At 39.9% G+C, this 17,857-nt stretch overlaps 2 protein-coding genes across 4 annotated transcripts in view; one reads left to right on the top strand and one right to left on the bottom strand.

Annotated features, from left to right (window-relative positions):
- Positions 1-690, top strand: part of tpst1 (tyrosylprotein sulfotransferase 1) — a 64,920-nt gene extending 64,230 nt beyond the window's left edge. The window contains exons 4-5 of one of the 2 annotated variants that reach the window (XM_074678823.1): positions 68-118; positions 622-690. In XM_074678823.1, coding sequence (XP_074534924.1) covers positions 68-118; positions 622-657 — 87 coding nt within the window. In that variant the 3' untranslated portion in view covers positions 658-690. The remainder of the gene's footprint in view (positions 1-67; positions 119-621) is intronic. The other variant, XM_074678824.1, reaches the window with a different exon arrangement.
- Positions 691-3,759: 3,069 nt separating this feature from the next.
- The window catches only part of sgsm2 (small G protein signaling modulator 2), a 111,413-nt gene continuing 97,315 nt past the window's right edge, over positions 3,760-17,857 (bottom strand). For both annotated transcript variants that reach the window (XM_074678821.1, XM_074678822.1), the window contains 9 exons: positions 17,119-17,247; positions 13,769-13,951; positions 10,900-11,286; positions 10,689-10,813; positions 10,097-10,179; positions 8,268-8,377; positions 8,021-8,117; positions 7,742-7,909; positions 3,760-7,654 (listed from right to left, as the gene is read on the bottom strand). In XM_074678821.1, the coding sequence (XP_074534922.1) occupies positions 7,566-7,654; positions 7,742-7,909; positions 8,021-8,117; positions 8,268-8,377; positions 10,097-10,179; positions 10,689-10,813; positions 10,900-11,286; positions 13,769-13,951; positions 17,119-17,247 (1,371 nt within the window). In that variant the 3' untranslated portion in view covers positions 3,760-7,565. The remainder of the gene's footprint in view (positions 7,655-7,741; positions 7,910-8,020; positions 8,118-8,267; positions 8,378-10,096; positions 10,180-10,688; positions 10,814-10,899; positions 11,287-13,768; positions 13,952-17,118; positions 17,248-17,857) is intronic.

Raw genomic sequence — 17,857 nt, forward strand, 5'->3', positions numbered from 1 at the left:
CCTTGGTATTCTCGCTGATCATTCCTCCGATTTGATGACCACTAAACCTGGTCCTTTGTTTTTCCAGGTGTTTAAAGGTGAATTTCAGCTCCCAGATTTCCTAAAAGAACAATCACAGGTACAGTAACATCCCTGCCTGTTGCTGAGCTTTTTCCTCTTTTGGTTTCTAAATTCCTTTGATTTAAATCATCTTCAGCTCAGTGAACGATCTCAGCTCTCATCTCTTGTTTTTAACTTGAGTTTCTCGCCATGTCACGCCGCCTTTTGTTGTTTTCTGGTCTCAGCTTCATGTTCTTTTGGTCTTTAGTTGGTTTTTGTTCAGTAGTCTCTTTGTTTTGTCCTGTTGTGTCTTGGTTTGAGGGCCTGATGTTGGCTGAAGAACACGTCTGCCCCCTTCTGGTAGCTAGACCGTTCTACATGTTGCTTCCTCAATGTTTTTGATCCACATCTTTTGCTTTTGATTTGCTCATTTAACCTCTTTTTCAGCACAATCAGCCTCTTTTTGATGGTTTGGGGGAATATTTTTGGGTTTCTAAATGTTTTTAATTTGATTTAAAGTTGCTGGTGCCCTGTCATGCTTTGCTCAGGTTGTATATCTGATCCTCTTTTTGTTTCTTGCAGATTCAGAAGTCTGCAGAGGGACCAAACCCCAGTTAGGAGCAGAGAGAGTGCCACCACCAGAACACACAGGTACACACAGAAAAATGTTTTTTATTTTTATTTTTTTATTTTCTAGCTGATTTCATTCTGACAGTTCACCACATCCTTCAACAATGCATCAATTCTGCTGAAAAAGTTTGAATGATGTCTGCAAAAGGTGTCAAAAACTGTTAAAAGTAAACATTTAAAAAAATTGACATTTATTTGAAGGTGTGAATTAAATGTTTGAATCACATCACATTAAAATCTGCTTCTGTCACACGTTCTACTACTTATAATAATACTTCTTGATTCATAATGAATACTGAAGCTGCTTGGCTCAGTTATTGAGCTTGAAAAACAGCAGAAGAGACGTGTGCATCAACAGGTGCAGAGACTGTTGGTTTTGGGATATGGATAAATGTTTCAATGAACCGTATAACTGAAAACATTTAGGGGGTGACAGACAGGATTAACGACACGTGGACATGGATGGGACAGATGGTTTTGGGAAAGAGGAAGATGACTAAAGCCTGCTAATGGGTCAGGAATGTGTCTAAAGGAAGTAGGTAAAGGAATAGTTCAACAAGTCTAAAATAAAGGGATTTGTGTTTCTTAGACACAATTCTTTTTTTTTTTTTAACATGTTTGAAGAAGAAAGATCCAGATCCAGATCCAGATCCTGTCAAAGGCAGTGATGTTTATTCTCCTGAAAAATGATCCATGAAAAATCCCTGGACATAATTATTGTTTTCACAAGTATAAATTAAGAAATGTTATTTTGCACATGGGTAATCATGCTTATTGTTGAGAAGGTTACCAAACTGAGTCCTTAAAAACTTTTTTGAAATGGACCAGAAAATATCTAATTTATTTCATTTTATTCCTGCATTTCCAGCAACTTGCAAAATATTTTCAGTGCACATTAAAAAAAATTAATTTATCTTTCAAAGAGATTTTTTGTAATGCAGAACCTGGAGTTGCAGTTTTATGAGTAATTTCTAAGAGCTTTTTATTTTTAGTATTTTTTTTAATTTAAATGATTTTTTTTTTTGTTGGCAGCAGTGCCACCTACTGGACAACTATAGAATGGCAACCAAGGCTCTAACCCTACCAGATAATGTCTTAAAATATGTTTTGTTTTGTTTTTTAATAGACTCAAATATATAATCAGGCAGTTTTAAGGACTATTAAACCAAAAATCTCACTTATTACAACAGTTTTAAAGTTTAATAGAACTAAAGTTAAAATAAATTAAAAAAAAAAAAAACAGTTCAAAGGCTCTTAGACGTATTCCAACAACAGCTTTTGGGATAACTAAAACCAAATTCTCTCTTCTCAATCTATGCCTGATCGTAATCCACACTTTGAAAGGAGATTATCAGCACCAATATTACAGGTTACTGGTTATTTCAAATTGCTACTTCTTAGCTTCCTGATTGGGTCGAGCTTGACCAGTTTGATTTACGCCACGTCTGGGTCTCCATGACAACACCACGCCGGCTGACAAAGTTTAGTCGTGAGAAGAGGGATCTACCTTTTTCTCTGCCCAAAATGATGTCTTAGATTAATTTTGTACTGATGTTGGACACTGGAGCCTAACTGTCAGACAGATTGTCCATTCCAACCCACAGTCAGCAGTTATTCTGCAGTGGTCTGTTCAAACTTGAGAGTCTATCAATAAAATGAAGAGTGAGGTTACATTAGCTCTGATTGGTAGATGACTGGCAGGACATAGCCAGGACTTATTAACGTTACACAATACAGACATGTCTTAGAGCACCGAGCTGCCAGCTGTGCTGAAAATAGACCGCTTCCAAACCACTTATCAAATGACAGCATTTACTTGTTATCACGTTAGCCTGCAGATACCTCGGCGCACTGGGCTGCCGATAGCACTACATATAGCTGCTACAACGTTTGCTTGGTGTCACGTTTCAAACTGTAATACTACGTAACTGTCCTGCTAAATACCTTACCTTGGCACGTTGTAACCAGTAAAAAGTTTTGATTGTTTTGATCTGATCTCCATTAAATTCCAAAACAAACACACGCCTCACTAAGAGTAATTTACAACAGTGTGCAAAGACCCCGGGCCACAAGGTGGCGAGGGAGTGCAATTAAAACAGATCCTCTCCATAGCATCTTTAAAAAAAACTTTTTATTAGTAACTATTTTAAAAAAATGTGTAAAGATTTTGAAATATGTTTTTCTTGTATAAGTTGTGGGGCTGTGGGTTCTCTCCGGGTACTCTGGCTTCCTCCTACTGTCCAAAATCATGCTCATCAGGTTAATCTGGAGGATGCTGAAGGTGGTTCGTGTTGTTTCTGTCTTATGCTAAGCTAAGCTAAGCTCATAAATTGAGCTTTATATTTGGCTGACAGCTAAGTTACCCTGCTCTCATTTTGACATGTCATTTCTCATGTTTCAGAAAAAGAATTTGTGCAGTGGACACAGGATATGAAGATCATCTCACCGTCAGCGTCAAGCGTCGGCACCTTTCGGAGGTCACATGACCATAGTAGGGCAGTGACCTCTCCATCAGCACCTCCACCTGCGGGCAGCTGCCCCTCCTCTCATTCAGAGGACTCTTGGCCTTGGATGTTGTACTGTACAGAAAACAATACTAATATTCTCACACCCACAGAATGTCTGCTGATTGTTATTTTTCTGTCACATCACGCTCATCCTTGTTTTTGTTTTTTAAATGATTTCTGGCTTTTTAGAGATGAGAAAACAAACTCTGTGATTCTGTTGTAAGAAACTGCAGTGAAACGAAATCGCAAAGAAGTATTTATGAATGGAAATTTAGCTTTTGGAAGATGCAATACCTATTTTAATGTTAATTTTTTCATGCCTTTGTATCGTGCAATGTCATGGGTACTGATCAGTTTGAAGTATCGACCGTGATAAACAGAGCTTTTTCTAAAAATGTCTTTTGTCTCTTTCCTTCTTATTACAAACCAATGATCATAGAGGGACAGAAAGAAACCACACAGGTTTCTTCAGGGTGTGGATTCTGCACCAAGAAAAAGTGTGGACAGTTTTTTTTTTATAGACAACCCTGATTTCAACAGATTAAAGAAAGAGCCACTGTCTGTTGAACAAACTGTTATTTAATAATACATTACATTCAAGGCAAATGATACATCCTCACCGATACATGTTCAGCAATGCAATCAATCAATCTGCTCTTTAAATAAATAGAAATTTGAAGTCAGTGCACAACATTGAGAAAGAACACTTAACAGTCAACGTGTAACAACGTCTGCACACATTCTGCATCTCCAACTAGTGCTGCTAAACCTAACATAAAAAATAGATCTCAAAATAAGTTATATTTATTATATTTATGTTCCCACTGTCCTCATAGAAATATTGGGCTTTCCCTTTTCTATTTACAGCAATATAGACTTTAGTGGATCTTCTCAAACGACAAATTGCACAGTAGATAAGAATCACAAGTTTCAAAAATAGTTTACACACATCGTAAACAGTCAGTCTTCAAGATGCAGTATGAAATTGCACATAGTCGTCATGCCACAGAGGGGGCTGTTTCAAGGCTTTGGTACACAATGTCCTGATTGGAAGAAGAAGAAGAAGCTCGGCTATCAGAGTCGGTTTCCTCCGACACGTTGGCAGCAGGACGGAGAAGAAAAGAGGCCGAAGAGAGATACATCCACACAAACGCCCACTCCTGGGATCAAACTTATGGAGAGCCAGATCACTACAGTACGCTTCAGGATTGGGGAAGACTCTTGGCACTTGGATCACAGGTGCAGGTCCGTGCTGGATGAACAATCAGATGCAGCCGTTTGGGACATTTTTAAGGAGGTGAGGAGATAAAGGGTCACACTGATGAGCGGGGTTGGAAGCAGTATAAAAATGTTCCTCCAGATACAAACGTGAATGAACTCTGTGCTGTAACTGTGAAGCCCAAACTCACTGAATACTGAAGAGTCTGGCAACAAAAGTAGCTCCTCCTTTTTAAAACCCAGGACCTAAAAACCTGGTCCAGGTGCTTCTATTTCCAGAGGCTGGACTTCAGGCAAGATTGTCACCACTTTCCCCATCGATACAGCTGAAATCTTTCAGATTGGTGAGCGTGTTTGACTCCAGCTCCTCACAGACAGCAGGGATTGGATGTGTCTCTATTTCTTTAATTCTCAGTGCATCTCTGCACAGGAGTGATATTAATCCATCAATTAATATAATGTGCAGCTCCACAAAGGTGAAAGCAAAAACTTTTCATGTTAAATTGTGATTATATGTGTGAAGACAAACCAGGGCTGCACCTGGAAAAATACTGTCAGTCCAAACAGTTTGTACTCCAAGCCCCTGAAGTCCTGCAGCAGTGATACTTCTTATTTTTTACACACAAGAAAATAAACCTGCATACACATTGTAATAACACATGCACACAATTTATTATCTGGTGCACATTTTTTTTATGCACAAGTTGTCCTCTGCCTATAAATAAATGATCTTGTATTAATGTTTTTCCTATGCATGTACAAAATAATAAATTGTGCAAATCACTGGAAAAAAACTGAAATCTTATCAAGTGTTTTTGTCTTATTTTCAGTAGATAATGTCTTTTAAGACTTAACATGAGCCACATTCACCTGACCAGTCCAGAAAAATGTCTTGGTTAAAGTTATTTAAAGACAAAAACGAGGTCTGAATTGTTTTTTAACAAGTAAAAAAAAACTGCCAATGGAACAAGAGAGAAGTTTCTTGTTTTAAGACATTATTCCAGTTTTAAGCAAATTGTCTGGCAATTTTTTCTTACTCATTGATTTTGTTTATTTGTTACAAGCAGTTCAGACCTCATTTTAATTTTTGAATGACTTGATGCAAGACATTTTTCTAGACTGATAAGTTGGATGTGGCCTTTATCAAGTGTAATGAGACAATAAAAGACAAAAACACTTGATAAGATCCCACTTTTTTTTAGGTGTATACAGGTTATTATCTTGAGAGAGAAAGTCATCTTGTGCACAAAGAACTATCTTGTTTGCACAATTCTAGTACCTGCATTCAAGTTCTCACTTTGTGTATTCAATGTAATAACTTTTTTAAAATACAGTAGCATGTGCGCACAAGATAAAAATGATGACCTTGTGTGACCTCAGGGCTTTGTATACTTGGATATTTAAAAGGTTTAAAAAGGAACGTCTGATTACACTTTCCTTATTTTGTCTCTCATCAAACCAAACTATGTTTTTTAAGTTGTAGTTTGTCTTTTTAATCCTAACATTTTGAGTTAAATTTTGTTCTTTAACTTCAAAAACATCCTCTGAAAAGGCACGTATTAGAGCTGTTTAAATATGTCTGAGTGTTTGAACTCAATTTTAAAATGCTGTAAGAAAAAAAAAAGTTTTTTTTTTTTTTTTTTTTCAGTGAAACAATCATGGTATTGCACACTTATACTACAGGGCTCTATCCTTTAAAACAATGCATGTGCGCAGTTCGTCTCACTTTCTACAGAACAGTGTTTTCTTAACTCAGGAGAGAAAATCTAAATTTTCTGAAACAACACAACATTATTATCTCAAAATCCCATCAGAAGATCTCTTTTATTTCATCTTTCATCTCCGAAGAAGCTGATCCTGCAGAAACTCACCCCATCTGCTACTTAAAGACTGTATCAAATGTTTCACACCCAAACCAAAATAAAACTGGACCAAACTCTATCAAATAAAAAAAAGCTCCTGTTGGGATTATGAGGTAGGAGGTATCTTATATGTTCAAAGACATTTGTCTCACAGGATCTTTTTGGAGAATTTAACTTTATAATCTTGTTTTTCTCTCATGTCAATTCGACCCATCTTCATGCTTTTTGCTTAAAACATCTCCAGAAATATCCCTTAAGACCTAACCTCACTAAAAGCTACAGCCCTGAATTAAAATAGTGTACTTTAAAAACTTTTTTTTTCTTTTTAAAGGTTATGTGAACGGCCTGTGTGCTTTTATTTCTTTGTTTGTGCTCTGCAGCTTTTTTACTCTGGTACAGGAACGGGGGTCAAACACAAACTCGGGAAAGTTGGCTGCAATCCTCTCTCAGTTCAGCCTCTCATGGCGCCTCCAAACTACACAGACTCTGAGGTTTTTCACTGGCACCACGAAGGAAACCCGTCCCAAAAAGTGCAACTCAGTACGCTGGGCTTTCACTGATAAAGGCAACATTAGTGTGAAGATGAACACTCGAACAGAAAGAAAGAGGAGGGTTAAAAACACACATGCTTGTTGTAGAAAACACTCATGAAAAGGTAGTTGGCACAGTCCATTTGGTCACTAATGAAAACTTTTCGTGGCTTAGTCTTCTGCTCCTTTGTGTGTAAATCCTGCACTCTAGTGGCCTCTGCTGGTACTGCACGGAGGAACACTGACGACACTTCCTGACAGGCATCCACCATGTTCTGCTTCAGAGTCAGGAGAAGGGAGACACTTTAAGAAACTGCAGTGTTGTTAGAGCCAATGCTGTGTGTGTGTGTGTGTGTGTGTGTGTGTGTGTGTGTGTGTGTGTGTGTGTGTGTGTGTGTGTGTGTGTGTGTGTGTGTGTGTGTGTTCATGCACGCACACAAGCTCTTGTAGACCGGGGAGACTAGAGAATGCTTCACAGTGTGATCAAACTCACAAGCATGCAGACAAATCCACATGTCTGACGGACACCAGGGCATTCCATGTGAAGGTTAAATGTAAACAGATCGAGCTCCGGAGCCGGGCCCCTCAGCAGCACTCCTGCCCCCACTCACAGGGCCTCCACCTGGGCAGGGAGGGGACCCGGACTCCCTGGACCAGCTCTGGAGAGATGGAGGCAGGAAACACTGAGTCTCTGAGGGATGAGAGGAAGAGGAGAGTCCTGGAGATGCTCTCTTCCTCTGCATCCTCACCTCCCTCCTCCTCTTCCTCCATCATCTCCTTCACTTATTGTCCATCAGAGACTGGACTCTGTGCACCAGCTCTCGCGCCACCTTCAAGATATGCTGGACATCATGACGCTCAGCCATCTCTGTGAATCAGACGCACAGATACATCTTCAACATACAATCCTGCATCACCTGCATCACAAAGCCGCCTTTTTGTGTTCGTCTCTTACCGTTAAAGAACTTGATAATGTCTGTAAAGTCCATGTTGTTGTCAATGATGATCTCACGGTAAACTGTGACCAGGGCCAAGGCCAGAAAGAGGACAAAGTGCTTGGAGGAAATCCTGGGAGCCACCCAGATCACCTCCCAGACCGCAAACACGTCCTCGTACAGGAGCTCTGCACACAGACAGAAAACAACAGCTCTAAGTCAAAGTTTATTCCTCAGAAACTTTCAGTTTCCCCTCAGAATTAAACTTAAGAGCCGCTTCAACTTCAGCAGATCTTCACCTCTCTTAAAGTCCAGCAGGAACCAGCGGTAACAGAAGTAGAAGTGAGTGTAGTCTCCGTTCTGCTGCATCAGCTCGAACAGCTCAGAGTCCAGGATCTGACGTCAGAGAGAGGAAGAACCAGTGAAACACACTTACACACACTTACACACACACACACACACACACACACACACACACACACACACACACACACACACACACACACACACACACACACACAGCAGGAAGTAAGAGTCATTCGTCACCTGAATTAGTGACCTCATGTTGGCAAAGTGCGTGTCCATGGCTCCACCATTAGGGAAGTTCTGACTCATCCTCTTCATTAGCTGAGTGAAACAGCTGTATGCCAGGCACTCTGAGACACACACACACACACACACACACACACACACACACACACACACACACACACACACACACACACACACACATGAAAGACACAGTGAGTAATGAAGTGACAAGCTGCAGTCACTTTGTCTTTGTTGTTTCCAACCATCATTTCTGTATGCTGAAACAATTTTAAATCATGTAATTTGATTTGGAAATTAAAAATCCTCAACCTGATTGCTTTATGCTGAATTCAGAGGTTTTAATCCTTAAACATGTTTTGGGGGCTCATGAGGCTTTTTTGTCTTAGATTTGAAAGGGCCTGTGTCCACTGAAAGCATCACTCAGCATCCAAAGCGCCCTGAGGGCCGGCTATTATTGGTATGGCATTCTTACTTGAAACGAATTTCACTTCTGGAACATCACCTTTCCCTCAATGTCCAAAAGCAAGAAGGAATGGGGCTTCTGGTTATTTCTTTGTCAACAACAGTGAGAAAGGGCACACTACAGCAGGGGTGGCCAACCAGTCAGAGACCAAGAACCACAAAAATCACTGTGGTACTACAAAGAGCCAAATCACGCACCTGGTCTTACAAACACACTTCCTCTCACAAATATATGAAATTACATAAAATCCAATTCGTTTCCAATTTTCAAAGCAAGATTTATTGTGTTTGTAAGTGTGTTTATATCCATATTTGGAGCCGTGTCAAAGACAAATGTCTGTTTTACTGCAGAAGAGACAAAGTTCCATCCATCTATCTATCTATCTATCTATCTATCTATCTATCTATCTATCTATCTATGTATTTATCTATCTATCTATCTATCTATCTATCTATCTATCTATCTATGTATTTATCTATCTATCTATTTATCTATCTATCTATCTATCTATCTATGTATTTATCTATCTATCTATCTATCTATCTATCTATCTATCTATCTATCTATCTATCTATCTATCTATGTATTTATCTATCTATCTATCTATCTATCTATCTATCTATCTATCTATCTATCTATCTATCTATCTATCTATCTATCTGTAGATAGATAGATAGATGAGGTCATGAGAGGAGCACATGTAGAGAAGCGAAACTGAAACCTCAGTATCAATCTCATTACCCAAGTATTAATTAAAACTGATGCCAACTTTGGCACCAGTATATCAATACTTTAGATTGATCGGCACACCGTTACTCATAACTATATAGTGGATAGAAGAGCTGCACACAGAAAGGCAAAGAGCCACATGTGGCTCACGAGCCACCTCTGAACTACAGTCTCATACTTTCGCACAAAACAATATCAGTACACTTCATCTTTAATGGTTTCCATTGTAAGGGCGCAGATGGCAGGTAGCTGGCAGCCCGGGTTCTAGTCCAGCCCGTTTTCTGTGAGTCATTCTCCACTCCCACCCTGTTCCCAACTCTATTCACTATCCTATCATCTCCGATTAAAGGCATAAAACCCCCCAAAATAACTCAAAAATAGACATAAAATAGTTTCCTTTGTTAAATGTCCTCCTCTAAAATAGGAACACAGAGCAATCTATGACAGACTCAAAGGTTTTGTAACCTGTAAAACTGAGTGCATGAAAGAAGCAGTCAGTGGACACAGGCCCTAAACTTGGTTATTACATGAAATCTTCCTTTAAAAAGACACACTGACTTCAGACTGGGCTTCTTCGAGGTTTTCTAAATAATAAAAATCTGTATTTTTTTGTAGTAATTTTTTTTCTCACCATCATCCAGGATGACCATGAGAGGAGCAAGAAGATCACACATGCCCTGAACGTAGCCGACTTCTAAATGCTCCCACACGTAACTGAAGGAGAGAGAAGAAGAAACACACAAGAGTGACTAAATTACATCCAGCAGGATCCAGAATATGAGTTTGAATGCTTTCATTAGCAGACTTTCTCAAAACAGAGTTACTTGATGTAGAAAAGATGTTTTACAGCTTTGTCTCACCACATGGGGGCAGCACTAACAAACTGTAAACACAGCACTGACATGCCATCATGTTGTGAGATAAATGATCTAAAAAAAGGTCCAAAAAAGTGATTTATTTCCTAGAGACAAGAAACACTGGCATCTATTTAGAATGATGTTTCTGACCACTTGTGATTATCTGCTGCGTGCTCTGCAGACAATGCTCAGAGATTTGTGCATTCACTGTTCTGAAATCCCCCCAAACATCAGTTCTGCTCTGGTGTGTTCATAAAAACAAAGCAGATATTTACACATCTCTGCGAGTTTCAAAAGACTGTAGGTTTGTAAGCTGAATACAGAGTGTAGCAGAGTGAAGTTCAGCGGAAAGCTTTGTTTTCATACCTGCACATGATGTTTCGTAGCTTCTCCAGGTTGGCAGTGGTGAAGTAATAGTAGTTACGGTCGCAGCGCTGCACGTCTTTGTCTATTCTGTGGAGATTCAGGGCTACAGTGTCCAGCAGCTCGATCTGCAGAGAGGGAACAGGGTTACTGATAAAAGCTTGTGGGGAAAAGGCTTTAATTCATGTTTGATTTGATGCAGAGGGGCTCTCACCGTATATGAGGAGAGTGAAGGTAAGATCCCCTCTGCAGCAGCTCCATTGGTCACCAGTTTGTCCAGCTGACTGCACAGTTTGTCCTCAGTCAGAGACTCCTGTCGCCCCCCCAGCACACCTGGAGTCCTGCCCTCTTCCCCGCCCCCCCCTTCCTCCTCCGTACTCTGCCCGTCGTCTATGCTGGACAGGATCTGGGAATGAGCAGAGGTCACTGAGTAGTTTCTGGAGGAAGGGAGCCCCGAGTCGGGGGAGTCAAACTCCACCAGAGGGCGCTCCTCTTGGGGCAGGGCTGCAGGGGGAACCAGGGTGGTCATGGTGGGGGTACTGTCCTCTCCACTGGGGGTCTCCTGGCTCCCCGGGTCTGGCTCATCCACCGACATAAACACCTGAAGAAGGACGCAACTTGAAACTGATTTTCTGCACAAAGAGTTTAAAGCTCTGTCTCACTTTCCTCTCAGTTGTTGGGTCATTGTTCATGTACTGTGATAATAACACAGCACTAGAAAAAATGCATTCAACTACAGATATGAGAGTGACAAACAACTAACTACATGCTGATATTTGCATGTAGTTGAGATCAGGTAAGGATGGTTGTTAGACATGGAAAATATGGAGACGATCAAATATTGTTTTAAAAACATCACATTTTGATCCCCTGCTGCAGCCAGGCCCTTTGACAAAAAAAGTAAAGCTATTCCTGAACTTTAATCTGCAAGGTGTGAATGATGTGCTGACGAAATTTGCAGCTCAACAGAGGAAGTCACCATTTCAAAACGAGTGACTTTCTTTTGGATTCATGTCACGATAACAAGCTTTTTTGTGAGCTGGGCTTGATACATAAGTCTGCAACTTTTTATCATGTACATGAAATCCCTTTAAGGGGCTGAATTTCTGAATAAAACAATGCTGTGAAGTGAAGTTCCTTTACATGTGATTTATCTGCAAATTCTGACAAGATCTGGGACTTCTTTAAGCTGCTTAACATTACACATGGGATATATCTGTGCAAAGAATCAATAATTATTGCAATTCCAACTGGATCAGTGAATGTGACCTGGAATTACATGTTTGAGGAACACTGGATTTGTTTTTGTGGGTTAAAGCTGTGGTTGTTTTTATACACCCACTAGCCACTTTATTTAGTACACCTTGCTAGTACCAGGTTGGACCCCCTTTTGCCTTCAGAGCTGCCTTAATTCTTTGTGGTATAGATTCAACAAGGTACTGGAAACATCCCTGAGAGAGTTTGGTCCATATTGACATGATAGCATCACACAGTTGCTGCAGATTTGTCGGCTGAACATCCATGATGAGAATCTCCCGTTCCACCACATCCCAAAGGTGCTCTATTGGATTGAGATCTGGGGGCTGTGGAGGTCATTTGAGTACAGGGAACTCATTGTCATGTTGAAGAAACCAGTCTGAGATGATTCCAGCTTTATGACATGGAGCGTTATCCTGCTGGAAGTAGCCATAAGAAGATGGGTACACTGTGCTCATAAAGGGATGGACATGGTCTGCAACAATACTCAGGTAGGCTGTGGACTTTAAACCATGCTCAGTTGGTACTAAGGGGCCCAAAGTGAGACAAGAAAATATCCCCCACACCATTACACCAGCAACAGCCTGAACCGTTGATACAAGGCAGGATGGATCCATGCTTTCATGTTGTTGACGCCAAATTCTGACCCCACCATCTGAACGTGGAGCAGAAATTCAGACTCATCAGACCAGACAACATTTTTCCAATCTTCTATTGTCCAGTTTTGGTGTTGCTGTGTGAATTGTAGCCTCAGTTTCCTGTTCTTAGCTGACAGGAGGGTCACCCGGTGTGGTCTTCTGCTGCTGTAGCCCATCTGCCTCAAGGTTGGACGTGTCGTGTGTTCAGAGATGCTCTTCTGCAGACCTCGGTTGTAACCAGTGGTTATTTGAGTTACTGTTGCCTCTCTATCAGCTCCAACCAGTCTGTCCATTCTCCTCTGACCTCTGGCATCAACAAGGCATTTGTCCCAAAGAACTGCCGCTCACTGGATATTTTCTCTTTTTGGGACCTTTCTCTGTAAACCCTAGAGATGGTTGTTGGTTAAAATCCCAGTAGATCATCAGTTTCTAAAATACTCAGACCAGCCCGTCTGGCACCAACAGCCATGCCACTTTCAAAGTCCCTTAAATCACCTTTCTTCCCCATTCTGATGCTCAGTTTGACCATGTCTTCATGCCTAAATGCATTTAGATGCTGCCATGTGATTGGCTGATTAGAAATTTGTGTTAATGAGCGGTTGAACAGATGTGCCTAATTAAGTGGCCACTGAGCGTATGTATTAATGCCTGCTTGATGTCTGTTACTTTTTTGCTTTGTTTTAAGAAGAAGAGGGTTATAATAGTCATTTAAAATATAAATCATGAAAAGAAAAGCTGCATCTGTTTTTTCAACATAAATGGAGGAGTACATGTGCAGCTTTTCTTGAATACTTTGGTGAAGAGTTAATTGCTCTGCAGTTGTTCCACTACCTGACCAGCAAAAACAATTTAAAATGTCCATGAACGGATGAAAATATCAGAGCGTTCATATCAAGTAAAAGCCTGTGTTTTAGAAAATGGTGTGATGATGACATTTTTCTGTTATTGGTAAAAGAATAACTCACCCTCTCATTGCAGATGGAGTTGAAATGTAAAACAAAGTGTTGCAGGAAACATGTCACAGACATGTTCTTTGAAATGCAGAAATGATATCACCATCATGCACAGTTTAGTAATGTTGTAATCAACCAGTGGCAGGACAGCATTCAGAAACATATGTTGTCTGTGTTGATGCATCGAAGAAAGGATGAGATATTTGAGGAGTAACATGATTTCGGGCGTCTTCACCTCATTGCTGAGCGTGGAGTCTCTGTGGACGAGCCGCAGGACGTGGCTGTCGATGCTGCTGCCCGAGGAGAGCTTGGCAAAGATGGCCGACTGCATCTCCTTCTCCCGCTGCTTAACGATCACCTCACAGGCCTTCCATTCCCGCATCACCTGCTGGTAGCGCTCGCTGATCTTCACATCAATCTGGATTAGGGTAGTTAGCAAAGAAGTCTTAAAGGGGGTATCTAAACCAGTCACATGTCTGCCCATTTTAGGCTCTGAATTACATCAAGGTGCTAAACAAAGGAATTTTTCCAATCCCAACCCAAGATCCCTACAAAGCAGCACACTGCAAAAAACTGAAATCTTATCACATGTTTTTGTCTTTTTTTTAAGTAAAAATTGTCTTAGTATACTCGATATGAGCCACTTATCACTTATCACTCCAGTAAAATGTCTTGTTTCAAGTTATCAGAGTACAAAAATGAGGTTTGAATCGCTTGTAACCAGTAAAAAAATCTGCCAATGGAACAAGAAAAAATTGCTTGAAAATTTCCTTGAGACTATAACAATGTCTTAATACAAGTAACTTTTCTCTTGTTCCATTGGCAGATTTTTTTACTGGTTACGAGCAATTCAGACCTCATTTTTGTCTTTAAATAACTTTAAACATGACATTTTTCTGGATTGGTCATGTGAATTTGGCTCATATTGAGTCTAAAAAGGACATTTCTACTGAAAATAAGACAAAAACACTTGATAAGATTTCAGTTTTTGCAGTGCAACAATTTCAATAAATCTCACCAAACTCCACTGATAAAAACAATCACTGCCTCTCAGAGCACACAAGTTCTTGGTCTACTTGATCCCACAGTCTATGATATTTGTGCTGTTTTGGAAGTCTATGTTTTAAATGTTTTGAATCTGGATCAAACTCAGTATTTGGTTGACAAAATATCCCACAAGAAGCTCACCTCTACAGCTGAAGTCAGAAGCCGCTCCTGCTTGACGTCAGTAAACTTTCTGTTTTTGTTTTTGGCAACTGGCATAAAAAGTTCTTACACAGCATAAACACTAAAGAAATACATTTGTCTGATCTCTGGTTCAAATATTCCATTATGCTTCAAATAGCTCACAGAAAACCAATACGTTGACGTTATTCTGAATAAGTACTTCTTCTCTTTTTAAGAAACTGTTTTCTTGCTGCACTGGCAGTGATTTTCACTCATTAACATCAATGAAGTCCTCCTTTTTGACTAGTGAAATTTTTAAACAAGACTTAATTAAAGACGTGTCAGGTTAGAGTGACTTAAATTGAGAGTAATGAGATATCTTGATGAGGAGTGGGACAACACCACCCTGTAAAGTGTGAGTTTTTGCACCATGGATCCTGTTTCTTACACAAGAAACATGAATTGAATAATAACATGGATGAAATATAATTTTCAAGAGGAAACATGCAGCAGAACTCTCTCCATAGTCAGCAAACTAAACTGATAAAAACGCCACTATAACATGAAGGAGTTGCTGCTCTACTGATGATTGAAATGGTCAAGGTTCTTTTTTGTCATTGCGAGGCTTTGGTGTGTTCAACATTCAGATCCAACTTTTGATATGAGTGACACACAATAACAAAAGAGCTCACCAGTAGATGTAAAGGTAACCAAGCAACTCCCCTGTTATATTGTGCATAGTTACTGTTTGTTGATGGGGTCTCACAGCTGTTTGAGCTTGAAGGAAAAGGACTATCTTTCAACACCTGAGACCGCTGAAACAGAACACTATTTTAAAAATGAGAAACACAGGAGTTGCTGTTATATCACTCACTACAGTGTGAGGCTGGGAGGACAAGCTTTTCTCTGAATTCCAGTCTTTGTCGATTTTAGGGGCACTGATTCGATTTAAACTGCGATTCTTTAAATTTTCAGATTTTTGCGATTTATAGTTTGCTATTTTTAACCCCACACCAAGTGAAAAAGTTGAATGATGTTGATGATGTCTACAGACTATAACAGGAGCCATATTTCCCAGAAAAAATGCACATTACAAGTGTTTCAGTTTATAAGATTACTTCAGTGGATCTGACATCTCGACATTTTTCCAATTCAGCTTATAAACAAAGAAAACAAAGGACTTTGAAAAAAAAAAATTTGAACAAAAAGATCCCAATTTAAAGTCGTTAAACGAAAGATACCAATACTACGATACATTGATTTTTTTCTTCCACCACAACTAAAGTGGTTAGTTTTTGCTGATAGGGGTCTTTGGCATTTTAAGCAGTAGGTTAAAATCCGTCAAGTGCAAACAAAGATGAAAAATAAGAAAAAAAAATAATTTGTGTCACCTCTGATAGGTAACTAAGGGTTTCACAACATTAGTGAAAAGAAACGTGTATAGATGGACCCTGACTTCTGGAGTTGCTGCTCTACTGCTGTCTTAAACAGCCACAGTTATTGTGACAGTGTGGCTGTGGTTTGTTAAATGTTTGGTTAAACTGAGTGACACACAGTGAAGGTACACAAGCAACTCTTCTGTTCTGTTTTAAAAAAGAAAAGTCTGCCTTGTTAGAGCCCGAAACGTAACAATGACCTGAAATGTAACAACGACCCATAACTCAATAAAAAATATTTTTTTAAACCCAAAATGCTGAACCTGACTCAACATGTAAAAAAAAGTGCTGAACCTAAAATGTAATAACTTTTTGCCCAAACTGTAACAACTTTTTAAATTAAGGGTCAGTTACCACTTTTTGGGTTTTATTACTTTTTTAAAATATATATGGGGCTCAGCACTTTTATACTGACCAGTCATTACATTTCAGGCCTAATTACATTTTTTTAATTACATGTTGGGTCATTGTTACATTTTGGGCTCTAACATACCTCGTTGCATTCTTCAAATCCACCCAGACTTCTTTGATGTAGATCAGTATTTCTGACACGATGAATACAGGAGCTGCTGTTCTACCACTCACTGAATTGGTTAGTTTGTGTTGATGTGGACGGCTGTGGTGTTGAATGGTTGGCACAGATCCAACATTGGATTTTAGCATCACACAATAACACAAGAACCAAACAGAAGATGTTAGGGTGAACAAGCAACTGTTTTTTTTTTTGTATGTTTGTTTCTTAACAAGATACAGCTGCTAAATCACTCACAGAATCCAGCAGACTCCTTTGATGTAAAACATTTGGTTAGATGACAACACATGGTCTGAAAAATATATCCAGGGGTAGACAATCAACTCCCCTGTGTCTGATTGTAAGACACACAGAATATCTGTCCTGATCTGCCTTTAGCCCCAAAAACAGTCTAGAGAATGCACAATAACACTCATTGCTGTATTTGTGTTTATATGTCAGTTACGGTACCTGGCTCATGTCCTTCTTGCCCATTCCGAACTTGTAGTGTCCCAGCAGGAAGGGCCAGACCTCCTTTCTGATTTCATGCTGCACCCCGCCATAATACACCAGCCGCAGCAGCTCTAGCTCTTTGTAGTTCTACACACGCATGCAGAGAAAAACACAATTTCAGCAGGAAAAACCAAGAGAAGGAGAACAGAGCTGACAGGTAAGGAGACGCCTGCTGGTTGAGGCGGGCAAGCATCAATAATGGAGGAAGAGAAAGAGTGACTGTGATCAGATCAGAGGAAGACATGGACAGGTGAAAGTGATGATGAAGAACACAGAGATGAAGAGCGTGTGAATTGGTAATGATGACTTCATGGGAAGATGAATGATCACAGGGGACACTTTGATAGCCGTGATGGTTTCATACAGCTCCCTGTAATGAGACCTCATCCCAGAGAAGCTCATTAAACTTTCATTAGAGTGAAGACCAGAGCGCAGAGGCTGGAGACCAGTACATGTTTCAGGACTGAGATCAAATAGACGCCCACAGAGAGGGAGGGAGGGAGGGAGTGAACGAGGGGAGGATAACAGAGAAGATTCTGACTCCAGGATAAAGTTTAAGAAACTTTTTTAAACTTGAACACTAAAGAAAGGTGAAGAACTCCGGGAGGAAAGTTAAAGTCTGTAGCTATTTTTATTTCACGCTCCAAAGTTTTGAAACCCTGCAACTGAAAGGAGAGGAGATATCTCACCGCTTTCC

The sequence above is a fragment of the Halichoeres trimaculatus genome, unplaced genomic scaffold (genome assembly GCF_033239565.1).
Source record: "Halichoeres trimaculatus isolate MK-OKI-2021-1 unplaced genomic scaffold, fHalTri1.1 fHalTri1_scaffold_9, whole genome shotgun sequence".
In the NCBI taxonomy this organism is placed as follows: domain Eukaryota; kingdom Metazoa; phylum Chordata; class Actinopteri; order Labriformes; family Labridae; genus Halichoeres; species Halichoeres trimaculatus.